The sequence below is a fragment of the Oryzias melastigma genome, linkage group LG1 (assembly GCF_002922805.2).
Source record: "Oryzias melastigma strain HK-1 linkage group LG1, ASM292280v2, whole genome shotgun sequence".
In the NCBI taxonomy this organism is placed as follows: domain Eukaryota; kingdom Metazoa; phylum Chordata; class Actinopteri; order Beloniformes; family Adrianichthyidae; genus Oryzias; species Oryzias melastigma.
Window position 1 is genome coordinate 31,889,935 of NC_050512.1, and position 16,677 is coordinate 31,906,611.

At 46.7% G+C, this 16,677-nt stretch overlaps 2 protein-coding genes across 2 annotated transcripts in view; one reads left to right on the top strand and one right to left on the bottom strand.

Moving 5' to 3' along the window:
- The window catches only part of zbtb45 (zinc finger and BTB domain containing 45), a gene marked incomplete in the record, with an annotated part of 9,540 nt that extends 8,036 nt beyond the window's left edge, over positions 1-1,504 (top strand). Inside the window, 1 exon segment of the mRNA XM_024289433.2 lies at positions 823-1,504. Coding sequence (XP_024145201.1) covers positions 823-1,229 — 407 coding nt within the window.
- An 8,024-nt stretch (positions 1,505-9,528) lies between these two features.
- Positions 9,529-14,878, bottom strand: dla (deltaA). Its single transcript, XM_024290354.2, has 11 exons — positions 14,347-14,878; positions 13,951-14,253; positions 13,681-13,741; positions 13,349-13,606; positions 12,584-12,644; positions 12,328-12,458; positions 11,862-12,031; positions 11,572-11,788; positions 10,709-11,489; positions 10,514-10,622; positions 9,529-10,434 (listed from the first exon to the last, which is right to left on the bottom strand). Exons 1-11 carry the CDS (start codon positions 14,413-14,415, stop codon positions 10,429-10,431), a joined length of 2,166 nt encoding a protein of 721 aa, XP_024146122.1. The 5' UTR covers positions 14,416-14,878; the 3' UTR covers positions 9,529-10,428.
- Positions 14,879-16,677: the final 1,799 nt, after the last annotated feature.

A 16,677-nucleotide genomic window follows, 5' to 3' on the forward strand; every position in this document is an offset into this window, starting at 1 on the left:
ACTGAAGATGCTAATGGCGATAGCTGAAGATGCTAACGATGATAGCGAAAGATGCTACTGGCGATAGCTGAAAATGCTAATGGCAACAGCTGAAGATGCTAATGATGATAGTGGAAGATGCTAATGATGATAGCGGAAGATGCTAATGGCGATAGCTGAAGATGCTAATGATGATAGCGAAAGATGCTACTGGCGATAGCTGAAGATGCTAATGATGATAGCTGAAGATGCTAATGGCGACAGCTGAAGATGCTAATGATGATAGCTGAAGATGCTAATGGCGACAGCTGAAGATGCTAATGATGATAGCGGAAGATGCTAATGGCGATAGCTGAAGATGCTAATGATGAAAGCTGAAGATGCTCATGGCGATAGCTGTAGATGGTACAATTAATGGCTGAAAATGCTGAAGTTGATGAAGTGTCAAATTAGCCTAAAAAACTGAAAAAAATACTTAATTAGCCAAAACAGCTAGCATGTAGCTGCCATATTAACTAAACTCCAAAATAGCCTAGAAAACAAAAAGCTAAAATTAGCCATAATAGCTAGCATGCAGCTGAAACTTAGCTAAACTCCAAATGAGCCTAAAAAAAAACCTTAATAAATGCCAAAATAGTCCATAAAGTTAGCAGAATGCCATTATAACTTTCAACTTTACTACACTCTGACTCCGTATCATATAAAGGAACGACAAATTGACTATTAAATTAGTCGTTGACTATTTTAATAGTCGGTTAGTCGTCCAATCGCGGCCGCCCTAATCTGAACGCCTGATGAGGTCGACCAGGACGTCCCGGTGAACTTCCTGTCTTTGTCCACCAGGTCAGAAACCTCACCAGTGCTCCATCTGCTGGCGCTCCTTCTCCCTGCGGGACTACCTCCTCAAGCACATGGTGGTGCACACTGGCGTCAGGGCCTTCCAGTGCACCATGTGCGGTAAGCGGTTCACTCAGAAAAGCTCACTCAACGTGCACATGCGCACCCACCGTGCTGAGCGCACCTTCCAGTGCAACGTGTGCCACCGGGCCTTCACCCACCGCACCCTGCTGGAGCGCCACGCCCTGCAGCACGCCCACCACGGCCCCCAGACCCCGGGCCGCGGCGCCGACATGACCTCACCTACCAAGCACAGCCCTCCGGCTATGGGGGGGCCCTCAGGTATGGCTGGCGCGGCCGGCATGGTTGGCGGCATGGCCAGCATGCCCAGCCACGGAGCTTCCTCCACTTAACCACAAACGGAACCAGGAGGAAGTTCTCACAAGCTCATTCCTTGAACCGACGCTTACTTGGTCCTAACAGCCTTGTTGATCTGTTTCTTTGTTTGTTTGTTTTTCTGGTGATCAGAACGTTTACAGGCCTCAATGTTTAAGCTTGACGCCGTTTTCAGTCAGGGTTCCTGCACAGGCCTGGGAGGGCTTTTGATGTTCACTTTTACAAGTTTTTTCAAAATCGTGATTTAAAAAAAAAAAAACAAAAAAAAAGTGGGATTAAAAAAAAAAGTTAAGACATGTTAATGTCATATCCCAGCTTAAAAGTTGCTGTGTTGTGACGTGTTGCTGTGACGACTGGAACGGTCCCAGAGCAACATGGGTAACAATCGCACACCTGGTTGAACAGCCATCGGATGAAACGTCTTTTCTATGTGGATTTGTGGAGGAACCCTGTTTCAGAGACCAGAGAGTCACCAAAGATGTTAGGAAAACTGAGCAGGTGGGGGGGCAGACCAGGAAGAGGTTTGGAGATAATGTGAGGGAGGGGGGCGGGGCTAACGGGGCTTAAGTCATTTTCAGTTCAGCTTCATTCAGGTAAAAGTAAACCCTTCAAAGGCATCATGAAGATACCATCCGCTGACTGTATAGGAGAACTACGAGTGGCCCCGCCCCCTGGCGTTCCAAACAGGAAGTGGCTTCACAATCCTTATAGATGCCATTCTATTGGTCAGAATAACCATTCTTCCTTTAACATCTTATCGTATTTTTTCTGTAGTTCTAGTTTCAAACCGACCAATCAGATAACTCAGTAAAAGTAGGCGGAGCCTGCTGGCTCGATGTTCAAAATGTCTGACAGATAAGCCAACAAGCTTACTTGTGATTGGTGAGAGTGGTTGCCATAGAAACAATGACTCAAACCGACTCGAACCAATCACGGCTTACTGAGGATTTCCAACATGGCGGCGATTGTATAGCAAAAAAATGGCAACTGAAGGGATTCCTTTGAAACATTTTCTCTTGATGACATCACAGTCACTCGGTCCAGTTCTCCGACACAGTCAGTGATATAATCCTGGATTTAAAAACAAAATCGCATTTTCTACTTAAAGCGTCGCGTGTATTTCCACCACCGGCTTCTTTCAACAAATAAAGAAGTTTCAACAGCTTCACATGTTAAAAGCATGAAGAAATAAAGACAAAACATCAGCACTGATTCGGAAAAGAACTTTTTGGATGTCATCAACCTTTTCCCGATGAAGCAACAAAAATATACAGTTAACAGCAAAAAATTAGACAAATTAAAAGTCCTAAATATATTACCTAAAAACTGCTACTTTACTTTAAAAATGCTGCTTTATTTTTTGTTTGCTGTTAAGTTAACTCGCTCGTATTTGTATTTTTAAAAATGAATTTAAGTTTTATCGTCTCTCCTGCACTTATAGTTTGAATGAAACTTAAACCACGTTTGAAACTCAGAGAACAGACTGGAAAATATGGACAGTAGCAGCTTGTTAACATGCTAGCTAGTTAGCTAGCTGCAGGTGTGAATTAAATGTAATTTTTTGTACGACTTTGCATTGACAGAACATCAGCCCTGTTTTCCCTCTTGTTGATCAAGAATCACTTCTGCTTGAAGACACCGACAGCACTTTCAACTAACAGCCATTTAAAATTAGCACTGTGTTCAATGTTTAACACAATAAGATTCTTTTGGAAGCTAAAGCACTTGAAATGGCTTAAAATCTTGAACCCTAGTGTGTTTTATTTTAATTTAGAATATTTTTGTCGCATTTTTCAGACTGAAAACTCCATTCATGAAAACACTTAAAGACATCTGGAAAAACATTTTGATGAAACAGAAGAATTTTCTAGATGTCCTCAAACTAACAGACTTTCAGAGTCAAACACGGCGGTGGTAGTGTCATGGTCTGCCTTGTAGCTTTAAGATCTGGCGATACGACTTTAGTAGATTATCGGTTTACAGACTTTAGCTGGAAAGTCTCCGGCTACAAAACCCAACTTAATGAAGGGATGAAGCTGTTTGACGTGTCCGATATCAGAAACAAACGGACGATGTATCGTCCAATCTCCAGCAGACGCCAGTCTGAATACAGACCAAACGCAAGGTTCACACCTCGATCCGGACCAAAATAGGTGGATGCAGTCTAGAACAAACATCAGTCTGACTTATGGCTTGATATCGATTATAATATCTAGAAACAATTCCATTCATAACAGTCTGAATCAATTTGATTCAGATTTTTTTTGTTCAATCCTTTCGATCCATCATTTCAGTTTTGAGCTTAAACATTTAGATAAATTTGTTTAGAAATACATGAATAATCTACTATATGATTTGAATATATTTATATTAGTTTGATCCAGATCACATCCTGTAAATGTATCAGTGAAATACTGAGATTGTTAATATCATCCAGAGTTACATGGATTCTCTAAAGGAGAAGTTCTAACTAAAATGTTCAGATCATTAACATGGAAACATTGTTCTGCTTCTCCTGGAGGACGTTTCAGTTTGACCACTAGGTGGAGCTCGCACTACAGCATTACAATTTATTCCAGAAGAAGAAAGTATGAGCAAAAAAACACGTTTTAGATCACAAATAGTTACTTTAACAAATATTTGGAAAAGTTTGGAAAATTCATACAAAGATCTTCATTTAGTCAGAATCTGTTTCCTGACCTAAAAATAACAGGAAGTTTGAAACTTCATGTCCGTACGCCCTTCAAAATAAATCAACCATTTTTTAAGAATCCCGTTGATTTCTTCTGTAAATCTGGTTTATTTTTATCAGGATCTAGAATGAATCCTCCAGATCACTGTTGGGGTTTTCCTGAATGGACTGAACTGAAAGTGGATCCCGCCCCGCCCAGTGGGAACGCAGGTGACCCTCGAGGTCACGGGTGACTTCAGGAGGGAGCGGGGATGGGGGGGTGGGGTGGGGGGGTTAACGCACAGCAGAGTGAATGAAATTCATCATCTGTCAGAATGCTTTGTGACATTTTCCACAGGCGCCACCGCTCGGCCCGGATCATATACCTCGACCACGCTGAGCCGCCGCGGCTCAGATGGACACTATTTTCTCATGTGAACTGTTGAGGAAACATTTCCGCATGTTTTACACACACGCCAACAATTACCTCGGTGGTCCAAAGACAGGCATTATGCTTCACATCCGTTAAGCTACATCAAGCAGAGAAACGGGGAAAGTGAAGCGGAGATGCGTCCGTTTCCTTTGGAGAAAACAAAAGAAAAAACAAAAAAAAGAAGTTCTTGTGTGTAAAGTTCCTGTTTTCAGTATAACGCTGAGTTTGTTGCAGACGTTCTAAACTTCGATGAAAGAGCCATGCGGAGGAAGTCGGAGGACAAATCAGTGACTTTTGTGTTTCACGTGTTCGTCGTTCTGGAATTTTTGTTGCTAAAAAAAAAAAAAAAATTCTTGCAGCACTATTGAAATTATTTTTAGTAAGACTAAAGTAATCAGAAATGTGTACAATCACCCCAACAAGCTTTTGATTGAGACAACCCGGTTGGTATTTATTAGGATTTGATCTCTATGCACAGTTCTGTTTGCACATTGCTTAGTCATGCTGTCCGTATTTGGCTTTTCCTTTGGTTGGCGCTGAGATCTTCAGTTTCTTGAAGCATGATCCTCTGTAAACTACCTTCTCTTTGAAAGAGCCTTCTCAGCGACAGAGTGATGATTTGATTAGAGATCACTTTAATCCCGATTGTCCTTCAGAAGAGTGGATCCACGAGGATTCCCGTCCCTTTGGACTTCACTATAAAGATCGGCATCAAATGTCCCGTTGGGTGGAAGAATGCTGCTTATTTACTCAGAGACGGCTGGCGGTGCAGATTTTTTTATCTCTATTGTGGTGGATCTAAAACATATATTATACACACATATATACTTCTATGAATATAAACAATTTCAGGGGAAGTTTTGGACGGAAACTTTTCCAACTTGCTGTTTGTTATAAGCTATATAAAGATTTTAAGGCCAAACCTTTGGTGCTTTTCTAGAAACATTTACCTCATTTGCCAGTCGCCAGCGCCACGCTGTGGTCACGGGTTGGTAAATAAGCAGTGTTGAGCTGTTTCAGAGATTGGATCTGTCCTCAGCAGTGGCTGTGGCTGTTTCGTTGCATTTTGTCTGAGGTGGACCCTTGTACAGTACTGTAATATGTGTGCTTTGAAGCCATGTTCGCGCATCGTACCGTACTGTGTTATGCCTTTATTTCTGTTGGGGGTTCTTGCTTTGTTCAGAGGGAGGACACTCGTTTTCTACATTCACCGTTCTCTAACGGAGGGGAAAAAAGAATGACTTGTCATGATAAAACTACATATTTTATGTATAAGAAGACTAAAGGCATGATTTTAACTTTTTCTGAAACTTAGATGTCGTATTCGATGAATTGAATTTCAATAATGAGTGATTTCTTTCTTCAAATAAAAGTCTTTATGGCTCCAGATAAACTTTTTGTCTCTGTTCATTTACGGTTTGTGGGTTTTAATAATGTTTTGATTTGACAAAAAAAAACTCAAGTATACTAATAAAGTATTTAAAGTCCCTCTCCGATCTATTTATCCAAAATCCAAAGACATGTGTCTTTTTAGGACATAGTTTCTGCAGAGCGGCAGGAGTTCACTAGAAAATTCCCCTCTGAGTTGTGGACTGGCCCTCTCGGTTACTGAGAGCTCTCTGTTTACACCCACTCCCCAACCTAACATTAGCATCCAGTCACGCCATCAGAAATCAAGCAGAATATGTCGTTTCAGACTCGATCAAAACCAGATGTCGTCTCCCGACCGGATATTTATTACTATTAATCTGAAGACTATAAAGTGATCTCGACGTTTCACTGCTGTAACAGGAATACGGCAGCAGGTGGAGCCGGAGGCCCAGAAAAACAGTTCAAGCTAGCGAGATATTCACAGTGCGGCTCAAAAACTCCTTCAGTAAACATTCAAACCAACAGCAAGTGTTGTTTTAACCCAAACAACGACCTAAGGAAGGCCTTTCGGCAGGTTTTTGTTTCTTTTTAATGAGAACGGCGCCCTCCAGCTGCTGTCGGAGACGCTGCAGAGCGCAGCTCCGGGAGAAGGAGATTCCAAAATAAAATAAATCCATAATCTCTCAAAAACAACCAAAACAAATGAATGGTTCCATTAATACGAGCTCGTCATGAAAACTCATCATCACAGTCATGTTACAATTATGTGTAGATATGATCAAAAATGCTCTGAAGATCCTGAAGCTTCTGTCACCAAACGTTCAGTCATGATTATCACCTCACTGTCGTTCTGCAGCAAAGACTTACGGTAATTTAATGTAAACATTTTCTTTCTTTATTCATAGCAGTAACAAAAAATAAACAAGTAAACAAAAGTAGCAATAAGAGAACAGAGCTCGATTGTTACTAAATCCCGGCATAAATCAGTATATATGTCTGTTAAAATAACCCATCAGCCCTCAACCTAAAGGGTAACCAAACAGGGAAGTTGGACTCTGACTCCGCCCACAGCCGAAATGGGAAAATCCTGTCAGAGGGGCGGGGCTTGGGGGCAGGACTGTTCTAATTACTGGAGCTGCAGATCATGATGTCAGACTTCCAGCCAAACCCCTCAACCTGGACAGTAAGAGATTGTGGTCCACAGTATTGAAGCTGCAGACAAGTCCAGCAGAAGGACACTGTCGTTCCCATCATCAGTTGCCCAGAAGATGTAATTAAAAACCCTCATTAGTGCAGATTCTGTGCTGTGAAGGGTTTTAAAACCAGACTGGAACTTCTCCAGGACATGGTTCTCGGTTAGAAAGGACTCCAACTGAAGGTAAACCACGTTCTCTAAATGTTTGAAAGAAAGGGGAACCTGGAGATGGGCCTGAAGCTGGTGAGGTCAGAGTTGTCAAGGTTTGGCTTCTTAATCAAAGGCTAATGACAGCATGTTTGAAACTTGGGGGTTTTGATTTTATTTTCAAGAATTAAACAAGTTTATCTTAATTTATCACAAATGTGCCAATGACCGAAAGCACTTTTGAAACCCCGTTTATAAAAGTCAACAGACAAAAAAGTTGATTTAGGATTTGGTTATGCTTTAAGTACTTCGATCCTGCACTCGACTCCGTCTCTGATCCTTTATTTTCTAAGCGTGAAGCTGATCTGCGAGCTATGGCACACATCTATGACTGTACAGCTGTTTTTTTTATGTTTTTGGCGTCACAGCAGCTGATATTTATGAAGGAATAAAAGTTCAGTTTGTTAAATAACCAAACAAGACCAGATTATATCCAGATTTCTTTCCGTTTTGTCAAATGTCAATATGAAACGTGGACAAGTTTTAAAGCTAATATTACTGCGGATCACCACTGTATTTACTGGAGATAAAAATGAATAACGACAAAAATATCTGTTACTAAAATGACAAACTAACAAAAAAGTAAAATACAATAAAAGCATCTTCACAGACTTACATTGAGTTACTACGGCAACTAAAGCTGTAAAAGCCAAAAGCATGCGCTTTTTTTTTCTTTCTTGTTGATGGTTGTAAAGCTCTTAGAAATATGTAGGTATAAAAAACCACAAATGCAGTACTTTTTGCTTCAAACCATCATAGTTACAATAATATTCTGACTTCGGCTTGTTTTCTTTGTGCAATATTGTTATGAAAGGATTTTTTTATTTAATGCCAAAATGATGACCTCGTGTACAACAACAAATAGTTTCACTGTTTTTACTTAATTGTTGAAGCTGCTTCACTGAAGTTTGTGTGTTGAATACTAAAAGAAGGTAAATTCAATTTAAAAAGGGACTAATTTTGATCAATTTAAGCTTTTTGTTTTGTAAAAGTATCAGATCAGGACTCGGGATCGATGCTGATCTCTGTGTCAAAATCACACGATGGAGTCGGATCGTGGATGACAAATACTTATTGGATTATTCTTAATCTTCATGGATCTAGTCATCCAAGTGGATGCATCAGAATGGGGCGGAGCGTGGAGCTTGTGGCCCCGCCCATAAAAAAACAGTCTTTTTCCAGCAGCATTTTTTCATCTACTCTTGATTCTCGATTATTTGAATTAATAAAAATCAGAAATGACACTTTGAGCTTAATTTTATTTATTTATGTCCTCTGTCATCAGAAAGAACCACAGGAACATATATAAAAAAAAAAATATTGGAGGCAACCATGAAGTTGGGCAGAGTCTGATGACACGTATCATCAAAGGTTTGTCAACAGGTCAGCTATAGTTTTCCCTCAACTTAATTGCAAATGTTTGAACTCCAGAGTTTGAAGATCTTTCTCAGCTCATAAAGTTGAATTTGGAGATTTTCATTTGTGAAGAGAAACAAAAGCCAGCCGCCATATTCGTCAGCTAAAGACATAAAAAATGTTTCTTTTCATGAACAATTCACCGTTGAGAGAACTAAACATCATTTTTATTCAGTGTTCTGCTTAACCCTGCATGTCACTAACTCACAACATACCATTTAATCCAGGACTGCAGTTCATTTCACCTTGAATAAAAAAACAGATTTTTTTATGTGTAGTTAAAAGTAAATGCAGAGATAAATGGGATAAAATAAAGCAGCAAACCGAAAAAATCGAATTTTCTAAATGAAAGTTGAAGTTGTCTTCTGGGTGTTTTTCTTCTCCTGCGCCTGTCTTTGAGGGTTTGGCTGCTCGCGGCTGAACTTTGGCCAGAAGGCATCTGTTACTCAACAACATCTGCTCCTGTTGATCTCTTTCTCCCAGCATGCCGAGGGACAGGCGGACTCTCCCGAGGGTGGCCTTTTGTGTGCCCCATTGTCAATTCCATCATTGTCTGCCGAAGTCTGCTCCTCAAAAGCTTCGGGGTTACAAACCCCTCCAGAGGCCAAATCTGCCGCGCCGATGATTTACAGTTCTCTGAGCACAATTAGCATCTTTTGTGGCCCAATCAAAAAAAGACCAACTTTAGGGGGGGATTGTGGGAAAATGGATTTCTAGAAAGTCTCCAGATGTCCTGCAGACGGGACAGTAGATGTTTCTTAACTTTCCTCGCAGTTGTGAATTACCTGCCGGGTTGGAAAAACTGGAGCGGTAAATACGGCGTGGGGACATTGTTTGGCCGTGAATGGGCCCCCCCCTCCCGTCTCCAGGGAGACACTTTCAACTCCTGGCATTAGCCAACAGTGTCGGCGCAGAAAAGCCCACTATGGGGTCGCTAAGGAAAGACAACAGATGTTACTGATTAAGTTTGCTCACAGACCCCGAAAGAGGAGTTTGCCAGACAAAAACACAAACTGGACACACTTAAATTTCAGCAATATTTATTTGGAAAAATAGTCTTGGCTAATTCCTTCAATCAAAGGCGGTAAAGGAAACGGAAACATAACAATTTGTACATCCCTCTTAAATAACATTTTCTTAAAAAATTCCCATCCACACGAAGTGCCTTTGCAAATATTATCCTTAAAAGAAGCGACTTAAATAATCATAGCAAACGTCACAAATATACAATTCAAAATAACACAAAAGTATTAAATTAACTTAAATTAAATCATAATTTTAAATCATAACAGCTTCTATATTTTACAAAAAAAGGACCTTCTGTATCAAAACCCAACATTTTTTTTTCTTAATAAAGACAACGTTTTCGTGTCCCAAACAAACGGAAACAAAACTACATCGTGAATGGTTTGGAGAGGAAGCAAACGCACTTCAGTTAACACAGTGATCAAGTGTACATACAGTCTTCACAGCGCCGGGTGCACAGCCCACCCAAACAGCCTCGTGAAGAGCAGGCCAGTATGGCCAAACATCCACCGTTTGATGCAGTTCCTGCGCTCAGCAACGGCATGTGGGTTAGAGAAGAGGCGCGGGCCCGGCTGGCGCCGCGAGGCCTAAACTCGCAGCGCCCAACGCTACACATCTCTACCACTGAAAGGCGGAACAGAAAGCTAAATGGCCGTTTACTTTAAACCGTAAACGTTTTCTGGGTGGTGACCCTGCCTGTTCTTACCCCACAGGCCGTCGCTGCCTACGCTTAGTTACCAGTAGAGAACCAGCTCACTCTGAATATCAGTTAAACGTATCGGTTTCAGCAGCAGTCTCAAGGCGGGACACCTCCCCCTAAGGTTAGAGCAGCATCTGAAGGAGCATAAAAACTCTCCCATAGAGCAAATCAGCAACGGGCAGCCCAAAGGTGGCTTCTTACACCTGCAGCAGGAGAAAGAGACAAAACCGTGAGACTTCTGAGCGGCCTTCCGGACGCCGTGCAGAGTTGAGCGGAGCTTACCTCAGTTGCGATTATACATTCGTCTTTCTCCTCTGACATGACAAACACAGATTTGTACTTGGTGTCCGCACATGCAGACAGTTCTGGCGTTTTCTTTTCTGATGCATCGCTTTAAGGGAAGACAAAAACAAGAAATGTTAGCACAATCGTTTTTGGCGTTGCCAGAAATGTCAACCGAGATCTTTTGCAAAGTACCATTTTAAACGTTTGCTGCGTTTCTCCTCAAACTCGAAAGAGTCCAGGGATTGGCACTTGTCCTCGCAGGCTGCCTCCAGCATGGCTTCCTTAGCCGCCTGCTCGTAGTTGACCTCGTGCACGAGGTTGTAGTCTGCAGGGAGTGGTCGGCTTTTGTAGCTGCTCCTTCCCGGCGAGGAGCCTTCCTCGGGGTCCCCGCTGCTGAAGTCCATCTTCTTGTTAATGTTTTTGACTCCCGGCATCGGCATCACGCTGATGGCCAGGTCCCTGTCACCACGGTGGCAGTTGTTGGTCAGGTTGTTGATCGTCTCTCCTTCGGTTGCCGCGTCTACCTGCCCACCTTGCTGGACCTTTGATCGGAAAAATCCCACCAGTACAGCGCAGCCGGCGAGCAGTAGCAGCACCAGGACCACGCCCGTCCCGATGGCCATCCAGGGCACCTCGGACCCACGGATGGCGGCGTGCTCGGGGAGCAAGAACTGACAGTTTCTGCCGCCGTACCCAGGAACGCATGCGCAGACATAGCGGCTGTTCCTCTCGTGGCAGGTGGCGCCGTTGTGGCAGGGGTTGTGCTCGCAGCGGCTGATGGGGGAGCTGCAGTTGCGGCCGGTGTATCCCGGCGGGCAGCTGCAGGTGTAGCCGTTGGGACCCTCCTGGCAAGTGGCGCCGTTCTGGCAGGGGTAGGTCAAGCACTCGTCGCCAGTGTGGTCGCAGTTCAAGCCAGAGAAACCCTCTGGACACTGGCAGAGGTAGGAGTTGACGAGATCCACACAGCGGGCGCCTACAGGCCAGAGATGAACATAGGCATCAGTGTCCACACACACCGGATAGTTTACCTCAAGAGTCCCAACGCCAATCCTTACCATTGGAGCACGGCCCTGAGGTGCAGTGGTCGATCTTCTTCTCGCAGTTGAATCCGGCGTATCCTGTGGGGCACTGGCAAAAGTAGCCTCCGTCAGAGTTGTCCACACAGCGCCCACCATTGGAACAAGGCCCATCGGCACACGTCATGGCGCTCAGCTCGCAGTTGTTGCCATAGAAACCATGAGGACACGTGCACTTGTATGTGTTCTCCAAATCCTATTGGGGGAAAAAAAGGTGTTTCAGCATCTCCCGGGTAGATCTGAAAGAACATCTGACAAGCAACTCTTACGGTGCAGCTTCCTCCATTCCGGCAGGGGTTCCCGGCGCATTCGTTGACCTTGATCTCACAGCTGGCCCCAGAGAAGCCGGGCCGGCAGGAACAGGTGTAGCTGCCCTGGCCGGTGTTGCTACAAGTGGCTCCATTCATGCAGGGCTTGTGGTGGGTGCAGTAGTTGAGGTCTGCAGGGACACATGTGGATTAGCGGCGGAACAACACATGGCGTGACCACAGCAGCCGCAGACAAACTGTCTTTTGTCTCATTTGGTTTTGGCAGAGATGCTTTTGTGAGTCTTTCTGGATAAATCTTGAAGTTGAGTCATGGCAGCTGGACTTGAAACGTTTCGTTTCAAGTCCAGCTGCCACGACTCAACTTCAACCCCTGGATGAGGGAGCCCCAACTTTCTCCTAAATCTCCCTCAGGAAGGGACGATGTTTCCAGGCCAGCTTTAGGTCTCCTCCCAGACCCCATCCTCACCTTGGTTGCAGAAGAGCCCCCCCCAGCCCTCCTGACAGTTGCACTGCCAGGGCTGCTGGCAGGTCCCGTGGAGACACCCCGGGTAGCGAATGCACTCGTCGCAGTAGCGGCCTTTGAATCCCACTCTGCACCTGTTGTTGTTCAATTAGGAGGGGACACCGGTCAGTCCACTCACATTAACTCACGTGTCCCACTCATTTATTAATGCCCCAGTGCGCTGGGGTAGGAGGAGGGGTTGGGGGGTGGGGTAACTTACTTGCACTCCCCTGGTTTCTCACAGAAGCCGTGTTCCTCCATGCATCCCGGCAGGCAGATTGCTGGAAGGAAAAGAAAAAGAAAAACTTTTACTACAAGTTGCGTGGTTGTTTTCCAGTGCGTGAGGAGGTGCGGGGACCCCCCTCTCCCCTCCCCTCCCCTCTCCTCTTGGGGCTCCATCTCTTTATCTGGAAATGTTCTGCTCAACAAAGTGCGCAGACAAAGGAGGGAGTGTGTGAACGTGTGCGCCTCCAAGTGCACACAGACCCCCCCACGCCTCCCTCCTCCTCCTCCACCCTCTTTCTTTTTCTTCTTTGCTGCGGGTCAGAACTCTTTTATTCAGTGTGCGCTCGCGCACACACACACACTTGCGCGCGCGCTCCCCTTAATGTCTCGGATTGGGGCAGATAAGAGTGGACAGCTGGCGAGTGTGTTGCCAGTGCGCGACAGCTGCTCCATTGTCTCCTCTCTGCCGGCAGCTGCCCACTTCAAACAATACCTCCCCCACCTCAGCCAATCAGCGCCCGGCCCACTCCGGCAGGAGCCAATCGGAGCGCAGCATGTAAATTTATGGCACGCGTGAGATTATTCCCCAAAACTTTCCTTAGAATAAATCAAGTGGTCGTGCGTGCGTGCGTGTGTGTGCATGGAAGGAGGAGGGGGGCACGCGCGGCGTTTAGCTTCAGGTTACCTTTTAACGGCACTAAGACTCTGAACTTTACGCTCAATATTCTGGTTTTCTGTGCGTCTCGGCGCGGGAACTCACGCTCGGTGCAGTACTGGCCCTTCCAGCCGGCGTTGCACACGATCTCCCCGCGCTCCCCGCAGGTGAAGTGGCCGAACGCGTCGTCCCGGGGCCGGCAGAACACCGAGCAACCGTCCCCGTAGTAGTGCTCGTCGCACACGAAGCGGTACGAGTACTTGAGTTCGGTTCTGCCGCCGGTGTGCAGGTCCTGGGACCACTCGTCCCCCACCGTCAGGTGCCTCTGGGTGGTCATGGTGCTGATGACCCGCTCCGGGTTCTCTGCAGGACGGAGGGGAAGGGTGAGCTGGGTGGAGGACGTGCGTAAACGTGCTGGAAGCGGCTCCGGCGCCTACCTGTGGAGAGGTCGTCCTCGGAGTCGGTGTGTAACGCTTCGATGATCAGCGAGAAGGTCCCCTGGGGAGACAAATGGCTTCATGAGACAGGTGGCCGGCGGAGATGCGCTGATAGCATCAAGTCCACCGCACAGAAAACAAACGGCCAACCTGATCCGGTGAAACTCAACACCTCTAAACTCTCTCTGCTCCTCGAGGACAAAAAACGCGCCGCTTTTACGCACAGAAAAGGCGCCAAGTTTCAGCCCAAACTGAAGTAGAAGTATTTACCGGCCACGTGAAGCCGAAATTAATCCTGACGGGGTTGGAGAACGAGCTCTCCGGGATGGCGTCGGGGACCTGGAAGGAGTTGGAGCCGAGGACGGGGGTGACGGCGCCGCCGTAGGTGCAGGGGGGCTCCGGGGACGCGTTGGGCTGATAGTGCTTGAGGCAGATCCGGAAGAAGGTTTTACATTCGCACTGCTGCTGGAAGGACGAGGCGAAGCCGCCTTTGCAGCAGTTCTTGTTGCCCTGAACCCCCTTCTTGTTCAGAAACTCGTGCAACTTCAGCTCGAAGACTCCGGAACAAAACCCCTGCGGAAGAGAGAAGCGCACGTTCAGCATCCGCGCTCTCGCTGCCGCCCCCTCCTCCCTGCCTCCCTCCACAAGTCAGAAAGAAAGTCTTACCTGGCACAGCAGCACGGACATGACGGCTAGAGTCAGCAGGATGACGCGCCCCATATTCAATAAATACATAATAAATAATAAATAAATAAAGTAAAAAGTCTCGGGGGGGCTCGGCCGGTCTCAGGGTGCCTCCTCCTGCTTCAGTCCCTTTGAAAAAGATGCATTGAGCAGGTTTCTGTGGCCTCTCGAGGGGGGGTTCTCTCATCAACTGTTGCCTCTGCGTGCCACGCGGCTCTGATTCATGTCCCGGGGAGAACCGGAGGATAAATCCCCGAACCGTTCAAGTTCAAAGCAGAAAACCGAGGTGTGAACGCGCTCGAAACGAAACAAAAGTTCTCCAGTTCCGATCCAAAGCGGTAATCCAGTGCGTAAAGGCGCAAAAACCCGTCTGGGCTCCTTGCGTTGGGGACTCTTCTCAGGCTGAGCCCGTCCCGGTTGAACCCCAAAAACAGATTTGTCAGTGGTCCAACATGCTTCCTTCCACCCCCCAAAGTCTGCCCTCACTGAGCTGCGCGTCTGTCTCCGGCTGAGGCCGCCGGCAGCCTGTTATATACGCCCATACACATGCTATGGTAATAACATGCAAATGGGCCCCTCCTCCTCCCAATCTGGCCGGGCCCTTCACAATGGGGTCCCACGCAAGTCCCCCCAGCAGCCTCCGTGCCTCCTCCTGCACCTCCGCGGCGCGCGCTCATGGAGGCGCAGAGAAAAAGCTTCACTTCTGCGGCGGGACGCGCGCTGGAAACAGTCTCACCAACTTTCACTCTGAAGAAACTTTCAGGGGGGGCGGGGGGGGGTCCTAACGGTGTCAGGAGGAGCAGAATGTAGTTTTGAGGAGGAAGGAGCTCAGGAACGCAGCGGTGTGGATGCTGATGGCATATGGCTGCATTGATCCATCCAGCTGTTGCCCAACTGCAGCCTCCCTTTGTTGGGAGGTGGGGGCTAAAACGGAGCGATTCCCCGGCTTCCCTGATCAACCCCTGACTCAGTTAATTGGGGTTTTCTGCTCCTCCTCCTCCTCAGCTCGTTTCTGCACCTCTCGGTATTTCGGTCTGTGGGAAGAATTCTGCTCAGTGAAAAGCCTGAAAGGACTAAAAACATTCCTTGGCAGAGCGGCGCGGTGAGGTAAACTCTGAGGGGCCGGGCTCTCCTTTTCCCCTTTAATAGAAAAAGAAACGCGTTTGGACGTGCGTGTGTGTGCGCGCGCACTGCTGTTGCTCGCGTGGCCAACACGAGGGGGGACTCGTGTTTTGTGTGTGCGCGCTGAAGGAGCAGCTAAGTTTCTCTCCCCTCGTCCCCTCAGCTGTATGGTAATTCGGGCAGCACCTGCTCTCCCCTCAATAACAGCGTGCGCGCGCCTCCCTGGCCCCTTCCTCTCCCTTGGTGCGCGTTCACGCTTTCCTTCTACTGACATCAAAACTTTAACTTCTCAGATCTAAATCTTTTTCTGTTGCTTTAAGTTTCAAAATAAACGTTTTGCCCATGTTGGATTCATGCTCGTGCACGTCCGCGCGTGCCTCAGTATATTCAGAAGATGTGGGTGGTGGTGGTGGTGGGTGGAGGGGCTGCAGCTTAATTAGATCCTTCATATATGTGCATGTTTCTGCTTCAGAATGGCCTCATCTGCGGAATCCACGTGCAGAGCGCAGCGCGCGCAGCCGCACTGCGTCATCCTCGTGCGGATTATGACCTCTCATTACCTGTAATCAACAACCAAAGTCCTGCTCGGCCGATAACACGCTCACCTGGCCAGGTGTCTGCTGTCTTAATGACCTCGATAATGGGAAATAAAGTGTTTATGTTTGGACTTTGAAAGTAAACCGAGTTTGGGGTGTGCTTCTGTGGAGCATGCGCAGAAAGGGCCTGCACTGTAGATGTGACGCAGGTGTCATCAGTAAAAACAGCATGGAGCAGCAGGAGAAGAAGCAGAGGAAGAAGCAGTAGAAGAAGCAGTGCAGGACACTGCTTCTTCTGCTGCTGCTTCTTTTACAGTTGCAGCTGCGGCTCAGTTTGGATCTGTTGCTGCTCCTCATGGTCCTCATCCTCCTCCTCTTGCTCCCCCTGCTTCTCCTGCTCCTCCTTCTCCTCATGCTCCTCCTTCTCCTCCTGCTCCTCATCATCTTCATGCTCCTGCTCCTCCTTCTCCTCCTTCTCCTCCTCCTCCTCCTCCTCCTCCTGCAGCTTCTGTTGTTTCTTCCTGACTGTTTAACCGGAGTCTGGATGAAGGATCTGCTGAAGTTTAACCCCAAACCCCGCAGAATGTGCGGGAACTTAAACGGTGATGCGGGTCTGACTATTCATCCATTTTCTGCGGTTCAGCTCCAACTGATG

Bases quoted from the DNA above. Each gene is read 5' to 3' on its own strand.
- dla (XM_024290354.2), bottom strand. From the start codon at position 14,415: ATGTATTTATTGAATATGGGGCGCGTCATCCTGCTGACTCTAGCCGTC. The intron at 13,742-13,950 runs GTAAATACTTCT...TTGTCTCCCCAG, and splicing joins ATTTCGGCTTCACGTGGCCG to GGGACCTTCTCGCTGATCAT. The intron at 12,032-12,327 runs GTGAGGATGGGG...GTGTCCCTGCAG, and splicing joins GGGGCTCTTCTGCAACCAAG to ACCTCAACTACTGCACCCAC.